This window comes from Glycine soja, chromosome 5, assembly GCF_004193775.1.
Source record: "Glycine soja cultivar W05 chromosome 5, ASM419377v2, whole genome shotgun sequence".
Lineage (NCBI taxonomy): Eukaryota > Viridiplantae > Streptophyta > Magnoliopsida > Fabales > Fabaceae > Glycine > Glycine soja.
In genome coordinates this window covers 43,815,736-43,831,393 of record NC_041006.1, presented here as the reverse complement: position 1 = coordinate 43,831,393, position 15,658 = coordinate 43,815,736, and the positions used below count along the sequence as shown (strand labels likewise).

The 15,658-nt window shown below is 31.5% G+C and overlaps 2 protein-coding genes across 3 annotated transcripts; both read right to left on the bottom strand.

The window, feature by feature from the left end:
• Nucleotides 1–2,855: 2,855 nt before the first annotated feature.
• On the bottom strand, nt 2,856–8,821 carry LOC114413720 (golgin candidate 2-like). Of its 2 annotated transcripts, none has more exons than XM_028378250.1 (10): nt 8,516–8,821; nt 7,240–8,334; nt 6,600–6,710; nt 6,399–6,458; nt 5,792–5,849; nt 5,135–5,187; nt 4,806–4,895; nt 4,325–4,450; nt 3,945–3,992; nt 2,856–3,865 (listed from the first exon to the last, which is right to left on the bottom strand). In XM_028378250.1, exons 1-10 carry the CDS (start codon nt 8,567–8,569, stop codon nt 3,488–3,490), a joined length of 2,073 nt encoding a protein of 690 aa, XP_028234051.1. In that variant the 5' UTR covers nt 8,570–8,821; the 3' UTR covers nt 2,856–3,487. The 2 variants fall into 2 exon arrangements, with proteins under 2 accessions (XP_028234051.1, XP_028234052.1); XM_028378251.1 differs by having other exon boundaries at nt 2,856–3,862; nt 8,516–8,820.
• Nucleotides 8,822–10,170: 1,349 nt separating this feature from the next.
• LOC114413719 (ras-related protein RABA6b-like) lies at nt 10,171–13,390 on the bottom strand. Its single transcript, XM_028378249.1, has 2 exons — nt 12,842–13,390; nt 10,171–10,817 (listed from the first exon to the last, which is right to left on the bottom strand). The coding sequence occupies exons 1-2, from the start codon at nt 13,057–13,059 to the stop codon at nt 10,382–10,384; spliced, it is 654 nt and encodes a 217-aa protein (XP_028234050.1). The 5' UTR covers nt 13,060–13,390; the 3' UTR covers nt 10,171–10,381.
• Between the last annotated feature and the right edge of the window lie 2,268 nt (nt 13,391–15,658).

Below are 15,658 nucleotides of genomic sequence, written 5' to 3'. Positions count from 1 at the left end.
CATGACGCCGTGCCTAACCCGTGTTATTTTTTCTTTCTCTAAACAAAGATTACGTTTCCCTAACACAAACAAAGACAGCATATTTTAGAAGAAAACACACATCCAATTTACCCATTTCAGGACCTAAACATCATTGTTCCTTTCTCTCTCCATTCAGATCAACCCAAAAATCAATGGAAAGAGTGAATTTAAAGCCTTCACACCTAGTTATCCCTTTCGTTGCGGAGTAATAAAAAAACAAATAATAGTTATTATTTAATAGACAAGAGTTAACAATATATTTTCTAACACAGTTTTATTATTATTATTAATTAACTAAGAAGTAATATTTATATAATTTTATGATTTTTGAAAACTATAAATAATAATGAAAAATGTGTCAAAAAAATTATTTTAAAAAATAAAAATTAGATGAAGTTTTATTTAGAAACTACCAGTATCCTTTGCCTTCATAGAAGGCAATTTTATCTAAACTGACTATTTGGTCACAAAGTTTTCTTTTCTTAAATATTTAATATAATTAATTATTTAAGATTTAAACTCAAAATTATTAATTAAATTAATTTTATGTTAATTAGTCCTCACATTTAGTAATCATTTAGATGCATTTTATTAAGTGTTTTTATTACACTATTCAATCAAAATTAAAATTTTACTTAAATAATTCACCTATCAAAGATTTGCATCCAATATCAAGATATATTACTAAAAGGAAACTTTATATCTTTTTAAAAACTATTATAAAAACCACTTAGATATGTCCTATTAAGATATATTAGCAAAATGAAACTTTAATCTAGTGTAAAACTAGAACAAAAAGTCAAAAACCACTTAAGAAAATTATTTTAAAAAATCAGTAAATTTATACCATATATATTTCATCCTTCGTTAAAAAAATTTTAGCTTTATTTATTCCTTTCTGTTAGATTCTTTTAAAGTTTTATTTTACGTTAATTATTTTTTTACAAAAATATTTGTTATTATTTTATAATAAATATTATATATTTAAAGATAAATATGCTATCTCTCTTAAAGAATCGGATAAGAAAACTAACACACATTAATTAATTAATTAAATGTGAAAGCAATTAAGTGAAAAAAAATTATGAATCTCAATAAATTTAAAGATAATTTTCACAAAATAATATAAATTGTTACAAATTTAATATTATTAATTATATTAACTAAGTACTTAAAAAAGTCTTATATATTTAAGAATAAAGAAACTATTATACAATCGATATTTTTTATTATCATGTTATTAATCATCAATTTTTTTATTACTGTTTTTTTGGGAACATGTCAAAACACTTTTAGTAAAATTTTGCTCTCATAATCACAATTTTACTCAACAGTTAGGTTGAATACCAAATAGATTAATGAGTTGTTAGTTATATAAACAAATTCGTTTCTGAAATATGAAAATTTAAAGTTTAGCTTCCAAAAGTGAGAAAAAATGCGACAAATATATTCATCCGTTAACTTTCGTACATTACCGTTAATGAAAGAGTTCATGTAACATATTTAGAAACTAATTTGTCAGCGCTTTACACGTTCAAGCACAAAAATATCTATTTATCCAAAATATAATTTAATCTTCATCTTTTTTTTCTTTTTTAATCGTTGCAAGCATATTATTACAATAAGCACTTAAAAATATATAGGAAAACAATCATAAGTTAAAATAAATATAATAATAAGTATAATATTGATTAATAAGCTTAATCTGTCGGTTATTCTGAAATTTTTATTGTGAGAATACTAGATAGTGACAAAATTAAGTTAGATCTATTTTTTTGTAATGATTAACTTAATGACTATGCATTTTTGTTTGAGTTTTATATTTTGAGTAAGGTATTGTCACATTAGGAATTTCAGAACAATACACAAATTATGCTTATTATTATGTTTGTTCTAATTTATGCTTGGTTTCCTAATTTTTTAAGTGTTTATTATAATGTTATGCTTGCAATGATTAAAAAAGAAAAGATAAAAATTAAATTATATTTTGGATAAATAGTCATTTTCGTCAATACAAGTTATGCAACGTCAACATATTAATAAGCAATTAAAATTTAGGAAGAAATACAATTTTACTCTTTCAACTGATTTAAAATCGAATGTCAATAATTTATAAAAATAATAATAAGCAATCAAATGTAGAAAGAATTACAATTTTACTCTTTCGCCCATTTTAAAATATAATCACTTAATATTTTTTTTGTGTATGGTAGACTAAATAGTTGACCGAAAAATCTACTGAAGCCAAGATAGTGGTGAAAGGTCGAGGTGGATACATAAAGATTTAGATTTGATCTTATTATTATTATACACAAAATAATAGTAGTTAACAATAACTTTATCTCTTAAGCAAATGGTTATATGTTCAACTCTTGATTATCTGAATAAAAAAAATATTATTAAAAAACTTGTTCATTAAATAAATCTTGATACTGTAAGATATTAGTCTTCAACTAGAAAATATCTTGATTCACCAAAAAAATTATTTAAGTATTTTTTGTGTATTTAAATTCCTCTAAATTAAACTCACCTTTTAATTAACTTTGACCTCGATTAGATCACATGCTATTTTCTTATGTTTTGATACTTCCTCAACTTATTATATTTTATACATTACTCTCTTAAAAAAGAATCTCCAAATGTATACCGTGGGAATGGCCGCGTATCTATTTTCTTTGAGCATGAATATCCACTTTGATTGAGTTCCGATTTCATCAACTTACTTTCACTTTAGACCAAGACCAATGTTAATGGAGTTTATTAATACATGGTATTAAATCGACGTATTATCACATGAATATAAATTGAATAAAATCCAAGGGTAGACCATGAGATAGACCTAGATGTTATGAGCTATGTCATCTAGTATGAGGTAATAAATATTTATTAACAGTTGTCTACACAAAAAAAAAAAAAAAATTCTTTTTCTTTCTCTACAATATTCAAGAGACAATAATTTCGAAACTGCATGGGGCATCTTTGGAGTTATTAATGCTAAGGTCACAACAGAGTTCACATCCAAGCCTCTTCCAAGTCACTCACTGATTAAAGGCTTATTCTGTGATTACATCTGTTGCTATACTGTACATACAAAATACTTATTGCTACTTAAACTTGCAATCCCTGTGAGGCTACGAAAACTTCTTATCATTAGATCAGAGCATTCAAAACTCAATCCCAAATAAGCCATTTTGTCAAATACAAAATAGCAGGACATTGCTCCTCTCTAGTGCAGTCCCCCCCTTATCCAATGAAGTTTCACAACGTCTAAGAAATGTAAAATTCATCGGTATAGGAAGCCATGCAGTTCAGTATTTTTCTGGTCATAGTCTGGTACTCGAATTCCTGCATGTCCACTGCAGGTGCTTCATATGATATACTCTGGTTTAACAAAATATATCCAATGTATTGAGGGCCTCCAAAAACTGCAGAGAATGACATAAGGTGAAGACACATCGCAGCACAATCATACTCCTCCAGTGTTATTGATGTTCTCCAATGAGATCTGGGCACCAGATCTACCCTCATTTGATGGGCTAGAATGTGATAAAAGAATATAGAACACCCAGAAATGAAGGCAAACAAGATATATCAAAGCCCACAATTTTGCCGTTGAGTTCCTTTTCAGAAAAAGTGCTCCAGTCACAAAAATATAATCTAGTTGTTGAAGCAATGATCCAAGCTGTCTCTTGCCAGAATGAATTCTGGCTTTTAGCATAGGCTTCAACTTTGAATTGGAGAGCTCCCATAATCCTGATTCTAAGTCACTTGATGAAGAGGCAGGATTCATATTTGCTGCACCTGATGCTGACATGTTCTCATCCAGCAATCTTGAGACAGCCTGCTAAGTTGATTATGAAAATTGAAAATCAAGTATATCACAATTTCAAGAATTAGTATCATATTCTCAGTAGAAAGCATACCTCAATTCTGAATACAAGACTTGCCTTCTCAGAAGAGAGTGACTCAACCTGTTGACAAGCAGAATAACGTTTGAATGTTGAATAGGTAGAGGGTCAGAAACACGCAAACAAGTCAAGTCCCAATGCTGTATTTGAATGAATTTTGAAATATTTTCTGTTGGACTTTTTTAAACTGATGGATTTTGAAAACTGCATCCAGTTAATTTGTTGCTCATTTTGGTTTTGACTGCACATGATGGATTTTAATCAATCAGCTAATCTGTTCAGTCAGTCACCTGTTGGACTGACTGATCAAACTGGCAGGTCCAGTCTGAATTTTAAAACAGTGATCCATGAGCATTCACACACATTACAACCAACTGGATGTATGAAAGACACACCTTTGCTTGTTTCTGTATTAAATGGTCAGTCATTTGTTGAAGCCTTCGCTTGAGCTCAACTTCAACTTCTGTGGGCTCTTCTATCTCCTTCCTTGTCATTTCAATGTCAGCTTCTAGCTTCCTTGCCTTTGATGTACAAATGCATCAAACAATTTCACAAAGCAAATGGAAATCATATTAACTTTGCATGCACAAAGCAAAACTTAATGAATACATTTAAATCTGTACTAATGCAAACACCAATGATGCCTGTATAAAGAATTTTTTTATCCTTCCAGTAATTGCTTTCTAAAATATAACTTAAAAACAAGGAAAATCCCTATTTAATAGAAAAAGAAAAAGAGAGACATCAAATTTCAGGATAGAACATTCTAGGCAAAATACTAAATCATGAAAAGCATTGCATCTGAAATATCATAGCTCTTCAAGGAAAAAGATGCAAATATAGATCCGTTCATAAGTTAATAGTTTAAATCCTCACCTTTTCCTGCAATTGTGCAACTTTATCATTAATTAAAGAGTGCTCTGCTTCGAGAATTTCCCGTTCCAACTCAACACCTTTTGAAGCTAGCTACAACATTAGGATGGATAAACAGATTTTTAGAATATCAATCTAAAAGATAGTGATCAATGGGGTACGAAGTTTTTTAATCTAAAAGATAGTGAGCATAGAAGTTTAAAAGGGGAATACAGGACCTAACAAAATAAGATACCAGAGACCTCCCTCTTAAAGTCCCCAGCTTGGAAAACTAAACAAAAGAACCCAAAGTATCAATGAACCAGGTTCAGCAAAAAAATCATATAACTTACTTGATTTTGTGAAGCTCCAGTTTGACGAGGATTCGTCATTCTCCTTCTGAGTTCTACAAAAGGTTAAAGGATCAATCTATTAACAGATTAGCTCATTTCAACATAAGTTCAGCTACTCCCGCACACTAAATAAGCGAATTCGCAAAATTGATGAGAAGCATAGCTATCATCAGCCAGAAACTGCAGAAAGACAGTAATACTACATATTCTTTTTCAGAGATATTCTTGGGCAAGAGAAAGGGAAATCTTAGTTGATATGGTTCCAGAAATCCCTATAGCAGCCTAGCACGAATTTGCTTCAACTTCAAAACTAAAATGTCTTTGATCACAAACTAGCCGTCTATTCATAATATCTTCAAAACTTGAATATTCCTCAGTCTCTTGCATAATTGAATATGCCCAAATTAATCATTAATTCACTATGTATATGATGTTGAATAAGATTAAACATTATTCTTGTCTGACTATACTACACTTTGTCCATTTTTGTTATAAACTCAGACTAATCTTCAAGGTTAATACATATTTACACTAAAACAAGACAGGTATTAGGTACAAACCGAGGCAGTTAAAAAGTCCCATGAAAAGACACTATTATCTGATGGAGTGAAATAATGTATCAAACAATGTGTCAATAACTTTGCAAAGGTGCATTACCTTCGTGAAACAACTCCTTCGAAGTGATTTGCTGTCTGAGTTCTGCCACCTGTTTAACCTGATAAAAAAAATGTATTTAAGTTAACACACCATAATTTAATATTCTTTCTCTGATATGAGGATGACCCAAGGATGAAGGAAGCATGGGAATTGAAGCAAAACATGCTGTTTGGTTGATTCAATTTCAATATACAGAACTCATTCTAATCCTTCCAAAAGCTTCATTTGTAAACAGAATATCTTTAGGGAATTGATTGGTCCATTCAGTTTAGTTTTTCAGTTTTCAGTTCCAGTAATATTTTGGAGATTTTTCTAGACAACGTCTAACATGGATAAGGTCTTGAGACACATGGCCCTTATCAGCTTCATTAGACTGCCATACTGGTCATATTAAATTATTAATTATCTTATTAATTTTGTCATTGCTACTCTTAGGAAATCACAAATCATCAAAAAATTAGGATTAAAGTCCAAATCCAAACAAAAGAGAGGTAGTAGCAACCACATTTTTCTATTCAATAATTATTGGTAGCTATTAGCTACAACCTACAAAACTCATTCTATGGACCATGTGAAGTGGAGGGAAGTCACCTAAGAATCTAAATACCTCAACTTCAAGGTTCCACTGCACAGCTGCAAGGGATCTTGCAAGATCAGCATTGGCAGTCTGCAATCAATCCAGACATTTATCAACAAGCTTTTCTACATATATTTGTGGAACAAAAACATTATAAATCGAAGGTGTAGTAAGTTATACTATCATATATTTGGTACAAACAAATGGCTTGAATAAGTTAAATCAACATACCTCCAGTTTAGCTAAACGTGCAAGAACTTCCATTCTAGTATTATTATGTTTCTGCTTTTCTAACTCAACAGCTTCCATTGTTTCCATCGTAGTGCTCTGAAGCTGTGAAGCCTTGAGCAAGGAATAACGAGAATTAGGTAAATAACCAACAGATCATAAACATTAAGTTCCATCCAGAACTGTTCATCTATCCAACAGTTAACTTTAAAGCAATTTCAGCTCATTGCAAGAAATTCCTATACTACGGTAGCATTTGTAGACTTGTAAGAATAGGATAAATAAAACATAAAATATGGTTTCTATTTTATGTTTAGTGCATTTTAAAAACAAAACAGGATGGGACATTAGATTAAAAATAATGGTGCATTTCGATTCCACTAAGAGGGTGAAACCAAGAGGAGAAAAACAGAACATAATCATTTCATTTTGTTATGTATGAAAGCCAAATACTACCTAAGGAATTTGACGTTTTAATTTTTCCACCAAATCACCAACATCAAGCAGGAAAAAATTCCAGAAATTAGTCCTACACTGCCCATACCCTACAGTAGACACCATGTGGAGCGCAACCAGTATACCACAAGTGAAGAAAAAAAACAAGCAAAGATAATGATCAGTTCTTAAATTGTCAAGATGTTACCTCTTGTGCTTGTTGTTTAGCTCGCTCCTCAAGTATTTTCTCTAGACTTTCCTTCTCCCCCTCTAATTTGGCCACTATATTCTCCCGTTCCTTGATAGCATTTATTGCTTTAGCTGCTGCTTTCTCAGCCAGAATCCTTTCCCTCCTCTTTCTCCTTTCCTCCCTCTCATGTTCACTTTCAGAATCAGATGTCGAACCAGAATCTGTATCTGAATCAGAACTTCCATCACTAGCCACAGGAGAACCCCTTTTCAAATCATCAGATATTGAATTAAGCTCATGCCTCCCTAGTACCACACTTCTCAATTGATTGCCGTCAACATCTTCCACAATCTTAGCTTCTTGGTCCTCATCCACCCCCCATGCTGGTAATGTTTCTGCAGCCAAAGTTTTTCCATCTTCCTGCAACAATTCTGGTGGAGAAATGTCCCTATAATTAAAACGGTGCTGGTTTTCTTCATTTCCCTTTTCCTCAACCACAAGCTTCGCAGAACTGTCCTTGTCAGCATACTCCAGCCCTTTACCCCATTTACCATCAATCTTTGATTCAACCACCGAATTCCTCCCCGTCGACGTCAAAGAGGTAGATTCCTTCCCATCATCACAGGCTTTTCCACTCAATTTAACTTCTTTGACAGAGTCCGACTTCTGCAAGGGCCTAGGACCACTGTTACCATTTCTTGGATTCCTTTTTACATCCATCGCCAACAACCCTGAAGACAAACCCTTCTGCTTCCTACTACTATTTCTGCTCAAACCACGTGGTGCAGGTAACCCATTACCGTGGTTGCCCCCAGAAGCAGAAGCTACAGACTGAGTAGGTGTAGGTGCACTTAGGAGTTCAGTCCAATCATCATCTGTTAGGGTAGGGCCAGATTTGGGAGATAGTTTGGGTGCACTTGCTGTAGCTTTAAGCCCATTAAAATTAAGATCACTGCGCAATTTTCCACGATACTCATTGCTCTCCAGTGGCTTCTTCTTCAATTGATCTTTCAGAGACACACCGCTCCCTGATTTGGCGGGAGCATCAATGCTCGGTTCCTCCGACCGAAAACCCTCGTTCTTGCGAAGCGATTCAGCCGCTTGCTGATCGATCTGAACAGTGCGTTACGCAATTGCGATGGAAAAACAAATTAATACGAAGAGAACTAAAATAATTTGAAGCATGCTATAAATTAAAATTACACCTCCTAAGGTTAGGGATTTAGAAAAGGCAATAATAATTAATCAAAAAAAGGGAAAAGAAAATGCAAAGCATTGTTATATTTGGACTTGCCTGGTGGAGAATGCTCTCTGCGGCTTTAAGTTTGGAGGAGATCCAATTCGACATGGTTTCGGAGGAGGAGATGTGAGGGGGCAAAATTGGTCACGAGCTGCAATTAGCGCGTGTATAGAGAAACGCAGCGTTTCGAGGAAGTTATGCGCGAGCAGAAGAGGATAATGATTTTCGGAGAGAGAGATTCATGATGAAGAACAAGAGCGCCATGAAAGCTGTGATGTAAGGAAGAAGATGGAGAGTGACATGCGGGTGATGGAAACGTGTTTTGTTGGGCCAATCGATGTTGAGTGAATCACACTGCTTCAGTTTCGGTCCCATGATCTTGCCCTGACAACAACCAAACAACTACCTAACGGGCTTCAACGCTAGGTCTTTTGAGCCCAGAAAGTTACGAAGTCCAATACTAGCCCATGGGCTTCATTTTATTGGTCTTCCATTATTGCTATAGTAATTGGAATAGATTTGATAGCCAGTCAAACTAGTGTACTAGATTAAAAATAAGTAAAGTAAAACTAAAATCCCTCGTTCTATCTCTCGGAAAAATTACAATTTATGACCATAACTTTGAAATGTTCAGAAAAAATATCTTATTTCTTATTTTGAATTATTTTATTGGCATTATTTTGAATAAGCTACATTCACTGTTTAATTGGATAACTTTACATCCTTCTTGTACGTCCTTAAAAAAATCAGATGCGTAAGAAAGCATGTATGGTTTTGGTTATTTCATAAATATATTTATGTATTTTATGACTATTATATATTGAAGAAGCAAGTGAATGATTTCATTTCACTTCTCAAGTATGTTTTTCCTTGGCAAAAGAAACTAAATATATATTAATCATTAAATACTTAAAATGAGAGAAAGAAGTTGACCTGAAAAAATCTTTTAACATCATTTAAATTTGTTTCTATATATAATAATAAGTTGATAAATTGATTTCAATCACCATAATTCTATTAGAGAAGTGCTAGTAATAGTATTTTTAATACACTCTTCTAAATACATTATTTACTAATATTAGTTAAAATATATTAGAAATTGAAAATTTTAGTGAGCCCCGATTCATATTTAATGAGTATATCTCTTAATTTTTTAGTTTTTAATAAATTATAATCAATAACAAAGTATATGTTGAAAAATATATTGTTAACTCTTCTTGTTCCATAATTATAGTTCTATTAATATTTTAGTACGAACTGTATTTTTTATTTATTTCTAGTAATTGAAGAGTTTTACTACCCATTCCATTTTTACCTTAAAATGATGCGACCTTCTACAAATTGAAGAGTCCATGTGTGATCGGCGAAGCATAAAGGCAAAAATCGATTCTAGATTTCCTTCATTTTTTTAATTGTGCGTGAGTGCGCTATTGATTTGTCTGAAAAAACATTTTTACTATAAAAAGTGTTTGTTTTACTACCCTTTTACTATAATTTTGTGTCGTTTTGATCATTACTTGGATTAGTGTAAAATTATAATTCGATTTGTCTAAACTTAAATTATGGTTTATTGGGTAAAAAATTATTTTGAAATTCAAAAGCACGTTATCATAAATTTATAATCTAACAGGTGGGTGTCTTGACGTAACAAATGGTTTTCTATAAAAAAAAAAATTAATGTAGCACAATTAATAATTAAACTGATAATCTACCAGCAAAGCATTAAAAAAATCCATTATGATATAAAATCAACATTTACATTCTACCAAGAAGTCACCACTTGTGTATAATTTAAAAATTAACTCCATCTTCACCATGTAATGAAGAAATAAGAAGAAAAAATTGTAAAGGGGAAGTGGAGAAAATAGGAAGAATGAATTTTACTGGCAAAAATAAAAAAAACTTTCCCCTGGAAATCCCTCATCTTGAACAGCAAGTACTAGTTTGTTTAGTTGCAGTCACTTCATCAGCTATATGGATCTCTTTCCCATTCAAAAGATTAATCGGTTGCTCCTCCATTTTGGCTGCCAAATTTTTCTGGCTTGTCATGTCATAAATCCTTGTGATCATTTGTAAGAACACTTCCTCAACATTCAGATTCTTCAAAGCAGAGGTTTCCATGAAGCATAACCCTTCTGTTTCCGCAAACCCTTTTCCTTCTTCTTTCTCAACTTCTCTTGATTCATCAAGATCACATTTGTTTCCCACCAGAACAACCACCATGTCTTCACCTCCAAACTCCCTTAGCTCCAGTAGCCATTTGCTCACATTCTCATAACTTGATCTCATGCTTATGTCATACACTAGCATTGCCCCTAAGGCTCCTCTGTAGTATGAACTCGTGATTGCTCTAAACCTGCCACAAAATTATATCCATGCTTTTTAGAGTGAATTAAATTTATAATTATGGATCAAAACTTGAAATTAAACTCTTTAGTGGGGGCACAACATTCTTCCATTCTTTGGTAAAATTCAAACTAAATATGAGATAGGGAAGGAATTATATGTTTTTGGATAAAAGTAGAGTTTAACTTTAGTGACATGAGTTTTAAAATAATTATTATTATTATAAAAATGAACAAACTTGCCATCATGATAATTGGGATTGAATTACATTACATATACAAAATACACGTTACTGTATCACATTCACATGTGCACTTTGCGTCACTGGATGCCCATGCAATATTTTGCCATGTAAATGAAGAAATTGGGTGTTTGCAGAACTGTCACATGAGTTTCTTATACATCACCCTAGCTTACGTAAAAATGTAGTTTTATGCCGAAGGCATTGATAGCTCACGTAAATAAGGCAAATATGTATCTCCTTGGAGTGCCTAACAATTTTTTTAGAAAAATAAAAACAGTACACTCTTTAATATATTTTTTTATTATAAATTTTGAAGATCCCACAATTCATTTAATAACTCTCTCTTCCTTCTTACTTTTCAATAAATAGAGTGTGGGTTAAAAAGAGTGCATTGTTAGTATTTTTCATTTTTTTTTATAATTAGAAAGAATAAATTGTTTGATTATGTGAAATCTTCAGCACCTGACGTTCATTGATTGCCAATCTACCTTTCTCTCAATCACTATGTTTCTTTCTTTAACACAAGCTGAACAAGTCCACGTCCTGGACCCGCCTCGCCTGGTAGTTACGCTATTTAGATTGCATTGCATGATGAAACAAATAAAGGAAAAAAGAAAACTTAGTTTCTACACTTAGCCAAACCTATGGAGTGACCCATACTTTTTGAACTCATTTTTCATTCACATCATTAAAATCAATTAATGGAATGCGTACGGTGACATGTGTTCACTATTCAACTCCGCTACATAATAGATCTGCCTTCCTTCAGCTAGGGTGTGGGGGGATTTTCTACTTAATTTTCTCATGATGAAAAAAGCTCAACCCAAAGGCAAAAATAGTATTAGTAATTAATATCCTTTTTATGGGATGGGAAACAAAAGCACTTCTCGGGAGAGAATAAAAGGAGGAAATTGCGGCGAGGTGGCAATAAAGCACCTACCTTGGAGGGAGGATACATTTTGGATTTTTTAATGATACAAATGCAGCTAGTTTTCGTTTTCGTGAACAAGTTTCTGTACCAAATCACAAATCAAAATCCAAGCATGGAATTCAATCATGATAATCTTAGTGTCTTCCGGGTCCCACTGAATGAATTCTAATAATACTTTTCTAATTTCATTCCCACTGAATGAATTTGTTTTTTAATTATCAAATCTATGAGATCATCACGGATGAACAGTGCAGTTTATAGAATGCTAATATATTTTTCCTCCCTCACTATATGTTTTTCTTTATTTTGGCCAATAAACAAGAGCAAACACAGGAACTATTCTTTTCTTTTCTTTTTTTATGAACACAACAGAACTATTCTTGCTTAGTTAACAAAACTACAGCTAAAAGTGGGACAACATGTTTGTGCAGATTAGATAAGGGAAGAAAATCAAAACAGAACTGAGAAAAGTCTATTTTAAGTCAAATGAGCTGAATTCATAATAAAATCTTCTAGATTAAGCAAACCACTGGACACCCACTTAGAAACTGAAACCCCAGTTTGAAAAGCAGGTCCTATGGTGCAACTGAATTCTGATCTGCAAACTCAAAAGAATATTCTATAAATTAACCTTATTCTGAGCTAATGAATCTAGTGCAAACAAAATGAGCATCATCAAAACATTAAAAGTAAAATAAATAACAAACGACCAGAGACTAACAATACCAAGGAAGAATTGAACAAACAAGAGAAAAAGGAATAAATAAATAAATAAATAAAAGTTGAAAGTGATGAGACAAAAAAGAGTCATTCATTGGAAGTGATGAAAAGAAAAAGAGAGGAATAACGAGTTAAAAACCTTTCTTGGCCGGCAGTGTCCCATATTTGAGCTTTGATGAGTTTGTCTCCAACCCTGATGTTCCGGTAAGCGAATTCAACTCCTATGGTGGGTTTGGAATCCAAGCGGAATTCATCTTTTGCAAACCTTGAGAGCATATTTGATTTCCCAACTCCAGAGTCTCCGATCAAAACAGCCTTGAAGAGATAATCACACTCTTCATCAAATGCATCAGCCATAAATATCACCCTTTATCTATTAATCTCAAGATCCTCTACCTTCACCACTAAACTCTAAAGCCTTTTTTTTTCTTCCTAATACCCGGACAGAAGAAATTCAAAGACTAGTGAGGAGGAGAAAAAACTTAACGATAAAGAAAATGCTGATCATGAGCTATTCGGGCAAGGAAGAGAGTAAAAATAGGGTGCAAGGTCATGATCATATTTATAGTGTTGGAAATTATATAAGATTGTAAAACAAAGGGGCCACTATACGCTACACAATTCTTTAATTGGTATTGTTTTTGGAGGGTGTTGAGTATTTACATGTGAAACCATTGAAAAAAGACATTATGAGTAATAATCCTTTATGTTGTTCAGACCTGTGGATATCATTAATCTAGTGGAAAAGCCAGCCATGGTATCCCTCCATCTTCAAAGAAGGTCCAATGGTGTTGTTCCACCTGTCCCCATCAAGTTTTTCAACGTGAAAGTTGGCGCTTTCATGCTTATGTGGCCTTTCAGGATTGGCAAACACTATTTTGTGCACATCACTCAACAGATTGGTTATCGAATTAAGGTAGTTACAAAATTGCACAGGGTAATGATTCCGAATTATATATCTCCTCTTTGGAAAATATAATTTTACAAGTGATGATCATAGATGTTTGTGGTTAGGTACCATTGTAATGATCAAGTTAAAAAGGGATTTGGAAAGAAAAAAGAAAAAAAGAAAGATCTGGCTTTGTACAACAGGTAATTACTGAAGAGGACTTGATTACTCTTCTTACATTATTTTAAGGGCTCATTATCCAGAAAATGACTTCTTGAGTTTGGGCTCATTTTGATAGGTATTGGATTTGGAGGTAACATTGCACCCAAGTATAATTCTTCTTTTGACACACTTCCTTTATATGAAGTCATGTAGTTGAGGGGGAGGGAGACAGAGACTAGGCCAAGAATAGGATCAATTCACATCCAATTACAATTAAATCTCATTATTTTATTTTATCCCTATGCCCAACTTTTGAAGACGATCACTCTCAGCAAGTTCTTCCCATTACTTGGACCCGTGTATTCACAGTGATTAAAATTGAATAGTGTTGTTGATTCGTTCACTACGCACAAATCCTAAAGATTTTTTTTTCTTTTTTTATAAATCTCCTAATTTATCTGTACTCTTTAACACAAAAATTAATTATCGACCTTTCTTACCTTTACCATAGTTGACGGTAGTGATCGTCACCTAAGTATCAACTTGGAACTTCTAACTATGAGTATGATTTTAAAAACAGACCAACTTCATATCACATTTTAATTCAAATTACTTATTCCTCAGTTTGTTAGTTAACTACTAGTATTTTTTCTTAAGATTGTAAAAGACGTTTTACAGGAAATAAATAATAACAAGTTTTTTTCCTCAAAATCTGTTTAGTTTTGTTCATATGAGTAGTTTAAAAAAAATATATCAATTTAAAACAAATTTAATGTTCTCAATTAAATTAATTAAAATTGTTAATCCTAATGAATCAATTAACCAGATCTTATAATAAAGACAGGAAAGTATCATATAAGCAATCAGACTATACTTTTTTATATCTCAACTATTATTAAAAAAAATGAGAAGACGAAAATACAATAACCTCAAAAAAATTCTATATAAAAACAGCACCACAAATATCTATAAAACTTTATTAAAAATTTGTCCTATATTTTAATTTATCGCGTAGTTGGTCATATACAACTGTTTTGAAATATCATATTAATTTTGCATAATTATTTCGTCTTCCCGTGAATCAGGATTATAAATTAGGGTTTCAAAATTAAAATATTTTTTGAATTATGTATCCATTACAAAAAAATTTATGGAAAATAATTAATCAACATGTCAATCTTTAAATAAATGACAACGATCGTGTTAACCATTAATAATAAATGATAAATATAACCAACAATTAATGATATTGCTTAATTTTTAAATTCCATATTAAACATAATACATAAAATTTTTTATCTAAATTTAATTAGAACACATTCATAGTATAAAATATTTTTATACTTTCATCCAATCATTAATAATCATGTATATTCAGCATTGTTTATTTTCAGAATAATTACTTTAAAATTTATATTTAATATATTTATTTTAATTGATTAACATTGTAATTTTTTTATATTAACAATATATAAAAAAACAAATTCTTTTTAAATTATCATAATTACAATATATGTGATATAATTTAATTAATGATGCACATATGATAAGTTATTTTACATAAAATTTGATTCATATGCATTAATAGGGATGGTACAAAATATTTTATATTGTGATTGCATAATGAGTCATGATGAGATAATTGTATATAATTTTTTATACTGTTAGTATATAGATGAGTGGTTGATTTAATTTTTATGGGTAAGAATCAAATATATATAAAGAGTTTACAACAACTTATATATCTTGTTCAACCAATCGTATTTGAATGATTAAAAATATTTGAATGCACATCAGATCATATTTAAAATGGTTAATCTTAAATATTTAATTCAAATATACTCATAAAGTTATAATGTAAATATTTTTTATATTATCCTTGAATCATCATTAAATTGATTATAC